The sequence below is a fragment of the Chanodichthys erythropterus genome, chromosome 11 (assembly GCF_024489055.1).
Source record: "Chanodichthys erythropterus isolate Z2021 chromosome 11, ASM2448905v1, whole genome shotgun sequence".
In the NCBI taxonomy this organism is placed as follows: domain Eukaryota; kingdom Metazoa; phylum Chordata; class Actinopteri; order Cypriniformes; family Xenocyprididae; genus Chanodichthys; species Chanodichthys erythropterus.
The window spans coordinates 20,287,987-20,303,002 of NC_090231.1; the positions used below are offsets into that span (position 1 = coordinate 20,287,987).

The window sequence follows — 15,016 nt, forward strand, 5'->3', positions numbered from 1 at the left end:
GCAGATAACAAGAAATGAACAATAACATCTGGGGATAAGACTTCAGAGATGCAGATTTTTCAAAGGTAAGTAGGCCTATAGTTTATCACACCTTTTCTACTGTGATTTTACCTCTAAATTTTGGGTGAATGTTTTTAACTGGCTTTCAGTGGAAATTAATAATATTCATCCCTTAGTTTAAGGTAACATATTTTATAAGAATCCCTAGTTTTATATTTTGAATCCCTAGTTTTCTGACCTTGTTAACATGGTAATTTTGGCGAGGAAATTGGAAGAAATTAAAAACCTTTATTTCTTCATGATTTTGTGAGATTTTTTCATTTTCAAAGTTTTAAATATTTAAAAATAGAAAGACCTATGCTCACTTCTGTGACAAAATATATACTATTTTAATGATGTCCTCTTTTACATCTTTGTCAAAGTCCATTCCGTTTCAAATCTTGCTCATTTCATTTTTTTTTTTTTTTTCAACAAGTGTGTCTTGTGAAGTTGGTATTTTCCCTGTCTTGTGTTATAAATGTGCAAAATCTGTAAAAACAAAGAAGAGTCCCCCACTTCCTCTGAAACAAATTCTCCATATATGTAGCTTTCCATAATGTGGTGAACAAATATGAATGAATGCTGCTAGAGTGTAATATAGAAAGATTCCACTTCAAGCCAATGCTGTCAATAATCAGATACTATATTCTAATCAACTGACACGTTCATTAACACATCTCTTTGTGATTTTCAATATGTTCAATTGTTTTAACTTCTTTCTATTTTTTTTTTATTTTTTTATTTGTAGTTTTACTGGGAGACTGTCAATGACAATGATTCATAAAGTGCAATACAATGTCACATTACAGCATGCAGGTGTTGCTATAATTCAGATTACATATATTTATTGTCAGAGAACATAAGAACAGAGAACATAAGAACCACTGTTCAATGCAAATACAGCCATATTATTTGAGTTATTTTGAGCCACTTTGACAAACAACAACCTAGTTATTGCTATTAACACATAATTTAAAAGTGAAATGGTGTGTTTCTTGAGGCAAACAAATTGACCCATACACTGAATCAGTTAGGTTAACATTACCCAGTTTTTCAGAGTTGCTGTAACCTAATTGCCCCTCTGCAATGTTAGTTTTTTGACAATAACTCTGTTTATTGTTTTTTTTTTTTGCATTTAGTCCACTTAACAGTCCATAGAATTCTGTGTATTTTGAAGGCCTTGTAGTCATTCTTCAGATGAGTGAGTTTGTTGAATATCGTAGACCATAAGACGTAAATCTCCTGCAATAGATGCTATTAGATGATCTGGTTTTACAAGCTCAAAGCCAAGGTAGCAGAATGTTCTGGTAAGGGGCACTGTGGAGGAGACAAGAAGAAACCGCAATATTCTTAAAAAGCATCAGATTTTATGCGGTATAAAATTTATCATGATAACGTCTTAAAAGGCAGAAAGATGTAATGTATTGTGACTCTTTCTGATAGCTCTATGACCCAACCCCAAAATCTTACAATTTCCAGCAAAATCAAATCCACTCATCCAGAACTTACATTTATCTGGCCTGTTCTTCATGAACCACACAAATACATGACTGATCTTCAATTTCTCCTCTGCAAACTCCAAAACAGCAGTGAGCCTACAGACATAAAAAGAAAATATAGAAAACTTACTTTCAAAGTCCCTTTCAAGGAAAGTCAGTTCACTCTGTGGCCATATTTGCTATGCTTCCGGGCCATTTCGGACATGCAAGACCAACTACTATCGACTTAAATGGGGAAATGTACTGACTTGCACTGTCCTGCCAGTATACAAGAGCTATTATCATTAATTAAAGGTGCCCTAGAATTAAAAATTGAAGACAAGAGAGACGTCGCTATTTTCATTTTTTAAACACTTGCAGTCTGTATAATTCATAAACACAACTTAATTCTTTATAAATCTCTCCAACAGTGTATAATGTTAGCTTTAGCCACGGAGCACTATCAAACTCATTCAGAATCAAATGTAAACATCCAAATAAATACCATACTTACGCGATTAGACATGCTGCATGATGAACACTTTGTAAAGATCAATTTTGAGGGTTATATTAGCTGTGTGAACTTTGTTTATGCTGTTGAAGGCAAGCGCGAGCTCCGTGGGTGGGGAGCGTGAGCATTTAAAGGGGGCGCAGCCTAAATCGGCTCATATTTAATGATGCCCCAAAATTAAAAAAATTAATTAAAAAAATCTATGGGATATTTTGAGCTGAAACTTCACAGACACATTCAGGGGACACCTTAGACTTATATTATATCTTTTAAAAAGACGTTCTACGGCACCTTTAAAACTATTTTTTTTTTAAATGGTAATTGAAATAAAGCTGAAATAAATAAAATATAAATATTAGATGAAAAACTTTTAAAAAAGTAGAAATAAGTTGAAGCACTAACTGAAATAAGTTGAAACACTAAAATTACTCACTGGAAACAAATAAAAACTTAACTGAAACTGAAAATAAATGAAACCTAAAAAGTAATATTTAAAGTTTTTTATATATTAATTAATTTATTTTTTAAAAAAAAATTTGTTTAATTAAAGATGTTCATCAGTGATTGTATATCAAGAGCAGGGACACATTTGTAAGTGATTTCACCAGAATGAACAGAGTCTCGGCACCAGCGTTAAGCAAAAGATTGAAGCGCTGGTCTGTGTGAAGACTGTGCATAAGCCACCACCACTGATAACAGCGACAACGAGCTCTCAGCATGATTTAATAAACAACACATTCCAGCAAAAGATCTCCTCTTATTAAACACAAACTAATGAAATTAGTACTTCGACAGTCAATTGGAGATGTTTACTTTGTATTAGGTACATCCATGCCACAGAATGTTTCAAAAACTGGGAGGGACAAAATCGAACCTGGCAAAAAGTAGTGGGGACATGTCCTACCTGTAAATTACACCTATGTTTATAAATATTAATAATAAAATAACACTGCATTATACCGGCGCATACTTGCATGACAGCAGTGTATTGTTTCAGTAGGCTAAATGTACCAAACTGCATCAGGTAAATGTTCAACAAGAAAAACAGTGCAGCCCATAGTAATCACTAACCCTTCTTTGGTGCCTTTGAGAAGTTCTCCATTTGGTAAACCAACAAAGAGGCTATGGCCAGAGAGCACAGTCTGCATGCTCCACGACAACTGCTCACTTAGCTGATACTGAAATAACAGAATGGATGATTCGCTGTCCAGTAGGGTCACCCGTTTCACAGTTAACTTCCCATCCTGCTTGAAATAATGACAAAAAATAAAAATTTAATTACGAACACATTTTTTTTTTAACAATTATCACATTATTTTACATTGATCTGTGCTTATCAGCCCAATATCATCACTAGTTAAATAAACTCACATTCCTCTCATAAACGCAAACAGAAGTACCTGGTTAGAATTTGAACCACTTAAAGTTGGCATGAAACAGAAGTTGCGATCTGTATGTATATTGTATCGTTTATTGGAGTAAAACGGCTTCTCGAATGAGAAATTATTTGTCCATCAGGAATTGGATTATTGTGACTTGCTTTATGTTGATTTTTAATTATGACTTTAAATTATGTTGATTAAAGATTATGAGGGCACACAAATAAAAAAAAAAAGATGTGCATGCCCGGATAACTAATTTATAATACTGCAATATTCCATAAAAAAAAAAGAAAAAAAAAAAGATTTGTCCACTTTGATTTCATGACTTTAAGCATTACACTTATTAGTGCTAATTAGACTGTCTCATTTTAGATAATATTTACTTATTTGTGGCTTTGGTAAATAAGCATCTCCATTGTGAGGTGGTGATAGGCCCACCTTGTAAAGGAGCACATCTTGAGTTAGATCCCTGCTCATGTCTTGTCCAGCTGTGTTCCTCATCTGTAGGTGAGGGGCATCAGGAGCACCACTGAGGCCCTGGAGCCTGCTGCCTGACCCAGCGGAGCACACAAGCAGAATCCAGAAGTGCAGCGCTGCAAAGACACAAGAGAGAACTAAGTAAAAGACACAAGATATGGCCATTGTAACACAAACTCCCATTTGGCTGCATATGGGATAGTTTTGATTGCATACAGTCTTTAAATTAGCTAATATTTTCTAGACAACCTGATCAACACAGTCTAAATATATATACACACACAGTCTAAATATATATATAGGCTACACACACAAACATATATACATATATATATATATATATATAGTACAGTCCAAAAGTTTTTAAAAGAAGTTGTCTGCTCACCAAAGCTACATTTATTTAATTAAAAATAAAAAGTAATTTATTCCTGTGATGGCAAAGCTGAATTTTCAGCATCATTACTCCAGTCTTCAGTGTCACATGATCCTTCAGAAATCATTCTAATATGCTGATCTGCTGCTCAAGAAACATTTAATGTGTACAATTGTACAAAATATTTGTGTACAATATTTTTTTCAGGATTATTTGATGAATAGAAAGTTCAAAAGAACAGTGTTTATCTGAAATCTAATCTTTTGTAACATTATAAATGTCTTTACTGCCACTTTTGATTGATTTAATGCATCCTTGCTGAATAAAAGTATTAATTTCTTTAATTTCTTTTCAAAAAAAATAAAAATAAAAATTCTTACTGACCCCAAACTTTTGAACGGTAGTGTATAATGCTACAGAAGCTTTGTATTTCAGATAAATGCTGTTCTTTTGAACTTTCTATTCATCAAGGAATCCTGAAAAAAAAGTACACAACTGTTTTCAACATTGAAAATAATCATAAATGTTTATTGAGCAGCAAATCAGCATATTAGAATGATTTCTGAAGGATCATGTGACACTGAGACTGGAGTAACAATGCTGAAAATTCAGCTTTGCATCACAGGAATAAATTACTTTGTCAAATATATTTAAATAGTACACAGTTATTTTAAATTGTAATAATATTTCACAATATTACTGTTTTTTACTGTATTTTTAATTAAATAAATGTAGCCTTGGTGAGCAGACGAAACTTCTTTTAAAAACATTAAAAATCTTAGTGGTTCCAAACTTTTGGACTGTACTGTATATATATATATACAAACAACACGCACTGTGTTTTGTTTAAGTGGAGCCGCTGCGCGCTCGAGCATTGCGTAACGTCCAGCTGGAGGTCGCGCGCGCACTTGACAGCGAAGGAACATGCAGTGTTCACAATATTTAACCACGGGTTGTAATTCAGCTCCACAATAAACGTACAGACACCATAATGATAGAGAAATGACATTGAACAAATGTGTGCGGTCCAGAGCGTGAACTATAGCTACTGATGATGTAAGAACATGATGTACTGTGCTGAAATATTTCCTCAGCAATAGCGAGGAAACTAGATGATACAGTAGCCTATCTCGTGGATTTTCAGAGACTGTAAATGAGATATGAATAATTAATTCATATTTACACAACGTTGCGATCTAATTGCTTTTTCCTCAGAAGTGTTTATTTGCAAGTAGTAGCAGTTCATTAATTTCGCTAGTTGCCAATACGTCGCAGTGCAATCTAAATAATAAAACAGAACGGTTTGCTTCATTAAGAGACAATAATTGAAGTTGGATTTTGCACTGACGGTTTCTATGAACGCCAACCATGTCGGGAATGTAGTCATGATGCTCTAAACATCAGTCTCTGCGCTGATGCTCTTGTACACTGACCTAACCAAAAGAAGAACACACGGCTATTACTTACCTTGCTTGGGTATTGATCATCGCGTCTCTTCGCAATATATTTGGGTAAGTTGATCTGTGGCGAGCGCACTTGTTCAGGTCACGGCTTTAACAGACGTTATGCTGCGTCCTAGTCCCTCGCGCTCTCTCAGGAGGATCGAGTGCTTCATTGTCGTTTCAGGTTAAAGGTTACAGCCGGTTTTGCCCCAATGCTGAAGCTCAAGGAAACTGTGATTCCCCCCACTCCTTGTGCCACCACAAAGCATCTACAAATTACAAAATTACAAAATGAAGAAAACAAAAATTGTTTTAATTTAGTCTACTCCACCATGTTTAATTTCGTTTACGTTTACAAAAGAATCAAATAGCCTAAATAAAATAATAAAAATAAAATATAAGGCTAAATAAATAAGTGGAATTTTGATCAAAATGTTCCAGTCACTTGGGTGGACATGTAAAAAAAAAAAAAGGAAAGCCATAACATGACCAGGAGATGGAGCAATAATCCATTTCAACCCTTTCCTCCATTATCAGTCGTTTCCTTGATTGTAATTCTGCTCTCTAGTGGCAGACGGTGGGCTATTTTACCTATTTTGGAATTAACATAAGCTACATTTAATAATAGGCTATATTTGCAATATTTCAACATTTAAAATGACTATAGCTTATAGACACAGCCAAAACTATGAAATTTCTTGCACATTTTATTGGTTACACTTCAAATGACAAGACATTTTGTATACAAAACTGTTGTATATGTCAATAAGTGTGAGTAAATTATGGAAATAATCATTTTATAGTGCTTTGGTGAATGTTTTTATTCACAGTATTAGACCTATTATGTGCACTATGTGTTTGACTTTTGGGTTGCTTCACATAATTTCATGTAATTAATAAGAGATGATTACTAGAATATTCTTAGCAAAATGTACCATCATTTGTTTTTATTTTATTTTATCACTCACTACTAAAACCATCTCTCCTCAAAACTTAATTTAAATTTTGTTCTGGACCTCAAACTGGTGCAACGCTCATCTTCCAACAGGACAACGACCATAAACACACAGCCAAGATAGCAAAGGAGTGGTTACGGGACAACTCTGTGAATATCCTGGAGCAGCCCAGACTTGAAACTGATTGAAAATCTCTGGAGAGATCTGAAAATGGCTGTGCACTGACTCTCCCCATCCAACCTGATGGAGCTTGAGAGGTCCTGCAAAAAAGTATAAGAGAAACTGCCCAAAATAGGTGTGCCAAGCTTGTAGCATTGTACTCAAAAAGACTCGCTGTAATTGGTGCCAAAGGTGCTTCAGGTAGCTTGGGGCGCCATAGCGGTGCAGCCTCCGTGGCCTTGGCCCGGACCCCACGCTCGGCCGCTGTGGCCACGGGTATATGGCGATGGCCATCTCGACCAAGTCCATATTCCTCGCTGCCATAACTGGATCTGGTGACACTGTGGCCATTTGCATTAACAGTGCGGTTAGATCCATACCCTCAGTCTTGGTCCTGTATTCTGCCATGATTAGTGGTGTAGTATTCAATGCACAACAAAGGAGATATCTTCAAATAACATTTAATGGAATACTAGGAACAAGGAACATCACTAGGAAATTATACAACACAACATCATGTAACTTAAACAATACAGGACAAAGACTGAACTGAAACTGAGTGCTTATATACAAAGAAAACAGGAGCAAACAAGACTAATTAACAAGACACAGCTGGTACAAATGAACTAATGAAGGTAACCATGGATAAAAACAAGTGGCGGGAAACTGAACAAAAGAGAACATGTGACTTACAGAACATAGTGCAAAACAGACAGACATATGACAATATGCTGGCTGAGGTTTTTTATTGTTTGGAGATGTGTGGGGACTCAGGAGTCAATGAGAGGTGTTTGTCTTCTTCATTTACTGGATATTTGTTGAGTAGGATTAGTTTCTCTCTAAAAAAAACAAACAAAAAAAGAACAATAAATCAAATAACCACATTAATTAGGTGATTATACTACATATATCAAAATAAGAATACAACCATGTCTAATATTTCAAAATATGACCTCACAAAATGACTCAATTTAATAACATGATCCTGCTGCTGCTGTGGCAGTTAGAAAAAGGATCTTGGCAGCTCAGAATGGCCTCCCTCACTTTGCCTCATTAGATAAAGAGGCATGGAGTGGAGGCTGGTCATTTGCACGGCTCAGTCTAAGGGGAGGGTTGTCTAATCTTCCTCAGTACAAACATGACTCTGGAAGGTTGTGGAATGCCTCTGCTGTGGGGGCGGCGGAGGGTCAGGCTGAGGCCAAGGCAGGTGGTATACATCAGCCGAAGGATGACATCGCCTACCCCCACCAGCCTCTAAACACTGGGAAATACTGCCAGCTGAGGAAGAGGAGACGTAGGACAGGATTGAGGGTATATTTCTATACACTGGACTTGTTTGAAAAGGACAAGTTAAACAAAACTTTTGATGAGTCAGAATTTAACGCACCATGCCAAAAGTTCTGTCCTTTCCATTTTATTGCATAAACACGTTATGTAAACACAAATGTGGCATTGGAGAGATCATTATCTCCAAACAGATATTTTTAAAGTGTGAAACTCAACTACAGTCATTCTGAATGTGATTTTCACCAAAGCTAAAATCAAGACCATTAATGTGAAAATCAAATCAAAAGAAATTCCAAATAAAGGCAACATATCCCACAATATATTCTACATAAAGTAAATGCCTTTGAAAGAAATATAGCAATAAACATTTTTTTTTTTTTTTTTATAGGATTAAAATTAATAATAATACTAGATTAGCTGTTTTGTTTCCATTTACTCTCTGAGTGATACTGCTTGACCAAAGCAACGATTTGTTTTTATCTCATGAGTTCTTTGGCTTTGAGTCTGCCAGAAACTAATCATCCAATAACATCCACTCTGCATTTTTAAATATTTTTAGCACATTTATTTATTGATGAGATAAGGCCAAACTCCAAGTTAAAATACATAAATAATTAAAATAATTATAATAATAAATATAGCTGCAAGCAACAATTAAGGGGCCAAGCACCACAGAATGAGAAGCTAAAAATCAAGGCAGCGAGCATCAGACCAACTGCAAAAAATGAGTAAAGACATTTGGAGAGGGTTTTAAGCAAAATGGTTGAAAGCCCATAAATTCATTCACTTGTATTTTGACTAGGGCTGTCAAAATAACGCGTTAATTTCTATTAATTAATCGGAGAAAAATAATGAGTTAAAAAAAATAACGCAGATTAATCCATTCCGTATTGACCTTTGAGCCTGGTGCGTGCGAGCTCTCCAGGTTCAAAGTTTGAAAGTTTGAGAGTCTTCAAAGTAAGCAATGTCTTTGCACTCTGTCTACCTCACACATAATAATCTAAATCAACTGACACAATGCTAAAAGATCGTAAGAGCGAATCCCATGTTTCACGAGGCACATTCGGAGAATGTTTTTCCTGAATAACCGTTGGGTGTGAATAGAGCTCAAACAAACGTCACCTCATCTTCTCTGACAGGCGCCCTGAACGTGCAGCTGACATAAACCACACTTTCAGTAAACAAAAAGAAAATCCTATCCAGTGGTGAAGTGTTTTCTGTGTTGACAAATCTTTTGCGATGTCCTGATAACAGTCGCGATTCGCACGCAACGCGTCAACGTCCGCTAATGTCCACTTCGCGACCTAATGACTCATTTGAACAAATTCATTTTAATGAATCATGACAACAACTGATCTGTCCACACGGTCTATAATGAATCATTTTCTCGAACAACTCTGAAATGAGAACATAAGTGTGCTTACCCCATTTAGCAAGATTGGTTAGTAAAATTAGCCTTAATAATCTACAATATTTTCAGGTTATTTAAATGACAATGTGTAGTAAATTAGGCCTACCTATAAAATCAGTTAGTTTAGATTGGAGTGAGGTGAAACCAGAACAAAGCAAGTTGTTAGCTAGGTGCATTCAATTGTATATGGTAAAACATTATATTATTAGTTAATATAACTTCTAAATGCTACTTTTTAATACTTTTCAGGTTTAGCAAAAAAGCATCTTCTCTTACAAAGCTATAAAATCACTTTTTTTTTTTTTTGCAAAGAGGGCAAGAAAGAATTACAGTGAGAGTGACGGGTACTTTATTGTCAGTATCAGGCTCGCAGATCACGTGGGTAGGGCACTTTTTACTGTTTGTGTGGATGACCATGTCTGTCACCACCAAAGACCATTTTTGACCCTGGAAAAACCCTGCATTGATTCATTTGAATTTAAATATTTAATACTTTCACAGCAAAAAAATATGTATGTGATTAATTTAGATTAATTAATCACAGAGTATGTAATTAATTAGATTGAAATTTTTAATCGATTGACAGCCCTAATTTTGACATAATTGCTTTCTTGTCCTTGATCTGGTGTGATTAGTGTTGGGTGCCAATTTTTTGAGATTTTTGTGAGACATTTGGTTACACTGTTTAGAAGTTACAAGCTAAAATAGAAATTTTTCATACAGTATGTTATGACCACATCTCCTCATACCTTTAGGGCATGGTGCCAACGACACTTACAGCGTTTCATAATGATACACCAATGCGCTCATAAAATATAGCATTTTACAACAAAATTCAAAATGGTAGATGCCCAAAATAGCCGGTATAGGAAAATTGGGAGCTGATATGGGAAAATTATTGTTCGGCTCAGCATGCTGCATTAAATCTAAAGAGACAGTTTTGTGGTTTTTAGCCAAACCGTTCAGAAGGTATAAGCAAAGATAGCCATTTTTCATATCTGCTGGCCACTAGTTGGCACTGTGCCAAAACTGTGCAGGTATCCTCAGGTCATGGTTGTTCAGACTGAAGACAGAAGGTCTGGACTCTATGACAACTTTCACTGGCCAAAGGACCGCTCAAGAGGACATTTAACTGACATGTAAAGCAACCAAGCACAGTTTGTTTTCTTCCACGTCATGTTTAAGGGCGTGAAAATGTAAAGTCAATGTCCCTACAATAACAGACCAACGTGTATCTAATAAATTATTCTTTCAAGAACGTTGTGCAAGTTTACTGCAACAATGTAGAAGCGAACTTCACATACTTTTGAAAATCCAGCATTTAGTTGATCCTGGTAAGCACTCGTTGTCACAGTTGTAAACTGTGTAAACGATGGCGTTCTTCTTCCATAAGGGGGTTTGGAGTCATGGCATTTGTTTCCAGGCGGACCATTAGAGAACACGAAACACATCTCCAGGACATTCTGTATCAACCAATCAGATGACGACTTCGAAAATCCTGAAGTGTTTCCAGTTAAGTGCCATATGCATCAGGCATTCACCCAACGGTCCGTGAGCATGACGTCTAAGGCTGAGACTATGGTGGTCATAAAACACACACCAAGTCTGGTCTGAATACGCTAAAGCGTTGCGGAGAGATAGCCTCACATCCATTTTGACGTGCTCTTCGTCAAATTTGTTTGCTAGTTATTCAGGAACGGTTTGACAAATATCTTGAATTCCATGTTTTTGGTCGCCAGAAAATTATCTGGGTCATTTTCGTAAAAAATCAGAGCATCGTCTGGGAGGAGTTCGAAAAAGTATTTTTTTCAGGAACTTCAAAATGGTGGATCATCTTGAGCTAATGCTCGGATTATCCTCTATCTTTTTGCCAAATTTCACAACTTTTTACTATGCAGTTCTATGGGCTGCCATAGACTTTAAGAGTGGAAGAAGAAGAAGAAGGAGAACACTAACGGACACAATAAGCTTATATAAATAATGTTAATATTAATATTATTATCACATTGATTAAAGCTGCTTGACCTGAGCAAGCAGCTGTGCTCCTGGCGTCCTGTCAACCATTTGATGTCAATAGGCTTTTGTTCCTCATTCTTAATCCTACCACTCCACACACACTGTGTCCACTTCTCTGGGCATAACTGTGTCCCATATTATGTAAACAACAAAGGGTGAGTGAGGTTGTTTTTGAAAAACTTTTACCACTTGCAGTTTCCTTTCTGCGGCTGAGTCAACACTGACTTTTGTACAAGCACATAGTTTCAGAGCTGTATAGGTAACGGAGCAATATCCACATTTCTGATTTTGTACATGTATGGTTACATTTAGGCTGCTTTATTTATCATCCCATATGGCCCTGTTTTTTAAAGGGACAGAAAGTGCACAGCATGGAGCGTCTAAATAATGCAAACTGCACCGTCCTCTTAAGTCCAGAGAGAGTGTTGTGCAGTTGTGGAAAGAACAGGAGCTGACAGGCTCATACAAGAGGGAGGGTCATTATGAAATATTCATCTTTCTTAGAGGCTGAGACAGACTTTAGTAGATGTGATGTATTTAAGGTGTATTTAAGTCTGGATTGTATTGCCTTTTCAAGCGATTGATTGTCCTCGCTGCATTGCTTAAAATGACTTGATGTGGGTGGGATTGCTTCAAGAGTATATATATTGTTATATGGTATCATTTTAAACTCAGTGGCATTTGAAATATTAAACCATGAAAGTTAGTTTTTCTCACAACATTTTTACATTTTTGAATGCCAAATGATAATTGCCAAAACATTTGTGATGATTTTCATTTTAAAAAATCTTCACCCTTTCTGCTCTACCTATTGAGAAGGTAAATCTTAACATATGCATATGGTGCTGGCCCACTTAAGCTCCATCATGCACGCCCCTTGTCCAGCCCTTAACAGTCCTATGCATCACTGAATCACTCCCCCGACTTCTGTTTAATATTTGATGAGATCAGTTCCTCTTGACTGGTTTTTCTGAGTTTCTGTAGTTCTACTTGGCAGTCTGTGCTGTGCGAGAGGTTTAAAATGGCTATATGAAGTTCTGCTTGCGCCACCAGAAAAGTGAGTCTCAAAAGCTGTTTGCTTAATGGTAAATCTCTTTTTTTTAAGCCTTTTTTTTTTTTTTTTTTTTAAATGTACACCCCCTAAAATGAAGTTTCAATACTTTATATATAATACTTCAATCACTTTCAGTTGATTGTGCTGTACTTATCAGCATTCAAATTGTTTAAAAGCTCCATTTTGAAAGTTGTGAGTTACATGATCTAGTAACTTTATACAGTATGTATTTCGTCACCTTAGAATTATAAGCTTCAATCTGAAATTTTTGGTCAAAATTGAGTTATTCACACACATACAACAACATTTTATGTTGTGTACATTTTGTGAATTTTTATTTAGAAAACAAAAAGGTTCTATCTACCAAGTCCAATGGAATGCAAAAACTTTGAATCTCAATATCTCAAAACTGCTCAGAATGCAGATAGAACCTCATAATGCCAAGGTGGCGTTTTCTTAAGACTTTGTAAGCTTCAATATGAGGAAATACCACCTAATGTGGTCGTACATATGACCTAAAACATCACTAAATATTGTAGAAATTAAAATAACACAAATATTGTCAAGTCTCAGCACAGCAAACTTCCAAAAACACTTATGGAGAACTGGTAAGAGCGTTGTTCTTGTGCATTTTGTCTCAAATTTTCCTTAATATATTTAATATGAATAATAAATGTAATAAAGTGTTATTAAAGATGATCATTCTGTCTTGATTCGTTTTTCACACCAGACAGCTTTAGTTCATTCTAATTGTTCAAATTTGTATGAAAACACAGTAGTAATTTGTTTCTCTCAGTATGAGCTAAGCCCAATTATTTGAGATCGAGTACTGAAGAGCCTCATTGGGAGTTTGTTGTAATTTGTCCTGTTTGGCAGCCAGTCTATTCACAAGGAATAGGGCCAAATTTTGATGTTCCAATCAAGTTTCTAGAGTATTTACAATTTCAGGTCTTGGTTTTTACATTATACATAACCTTTAAGGGACGTTCCTTTTTTAACAAACAGCCATGTCGGACAACAGTTTGGCTGGGATTGTATTTCCTAAATGCATGGAATGTTTATGTAAGACAGCGTCAAACTCCAGAGTTCCAGGGTATCAGAACTTAATTTGTCTCTCTGGGAATGTGTTGCCCTTTGTTTTAGCAGCATAACCTTTCATGTGCATTTTCCAAATTTAAACAGGAAACATGGGATCACTTCTGAAAATATGAGGGAGGACCTATTTTTTTACAGTCTATGGGGAGGACATAAAATAAATAGCTCTTGAATCAAGAAGATATAGTAACATTTTAGCTTACATGTGAACAAATGCATAAAAAGTACTATTTTAAATATATTTGGATTGCTTGGAACTAACAAAAACAATAGTTATCATTTGTGGGTATTTTTAATATAAGAAAAGAAAGAAGAAATGACAGATTAACAGGTCCAAGAGAAAGCTATAGGACATACTAATATCCTTCGGTCATAAGGTCTCATTGCTTTAAGCAAAAGAGACCATCGAGAAGTAAACAGGAAAGGACTGTATTGATGCAAGCAGTTCTTACCATAGTTCAGTTTGTGTTTGTTTTATCCAGTTCTGCATCAACAATTATTCCAGAGATTCTACGCCAATGGTTTGTTTTTACAGTGGCAAAAATGTCCCTGACCATGTGGCAATGAACTGTGGTGACTTTGTGTTTTAGGTGTTTGTGTGTCATCAGCCATAAAATGACAGAGTAGGAAGGTGTCCTAAGACTGAGAACTGTCTGAATCCCAGTTGAGCATCAACAAGCTGATGTTCAATGAGGAGACACGGTGACCAATGTCATTGTGGGAGTGAATATCATCGGTGTGGGAATATTTCCGCCTGAAGATGGAGAAATCCCTTTACATTGATGCAGTCCTGCTGACTTAATTTAAAAAAAAAGGCAAAAAATGATTTGGATGCATCACTCACTCTGCAATCACAACATGAAAAAAACTCTAAAAAACTCTCAGTAAAGTCATCATTTATGCACAACTAAAGTGATTAAGCCTTTCCAAAAGAAGATTTGTTTTCCTCAATCAGGCTTGAACGTCTCTTCTGAGCTGAAAGAAGGAGAGGTGGAGTAAATGGTGGATACGCAGTGAGGCACAGAGGACACGGGGAACACAAGCTAAGTGCTGTGGAGCTCTGTGACGCTGATGCGATGGGACGGGGCCAGTGAGGCGTGAGGAGGAGGAGTGTGGATTGAGGTGGCTTTTGGGACAATGGGCCTGCTCTTCTCCAATAAAACATGAAGGCCTCATCGCAGCATTCTGGCCCCACTGTACAGGCTTTGTGTTGGGGACTTCACCACTAACAAGCAGATGACACGAAATGGGATGTCGAATTTGCCAGGATTAGCTACCTGTCAATTCATGATGCTATTTGATAAATGATCAGCAATGAAGGAAAAGCATTGCTTTG

General features: G+C 36.1%; 1 protein-coding gene across 1 annotated transcript; it reads right to left on the reverse strand.

The window, feature by feature from the left end:
• Nucleotides 1-757: 757 nt before the first annotated feature.
• On the reverse strand, nucleotides 758-5,747 carry oaz2b (ornithine decarboxylase antizyme 2b). The gene is given in 6 exon segments (XM_067401372.1): nucleotides 758-1,356; nucleotides 1,549-1,634; nucleotides 3,100-3,272; nucleotides 3,849-3,929; nucleotides 3,931-4,003; nucleotides 5,728-5,747. Coding segments are annotated over 6 exon segments (564 nt in total). The 3' UTR covers nucleotides 758-1,225.
• Between the last annotated feature and the right edge of the window lie 9,269 nt (nucleotides 5,748-15,016).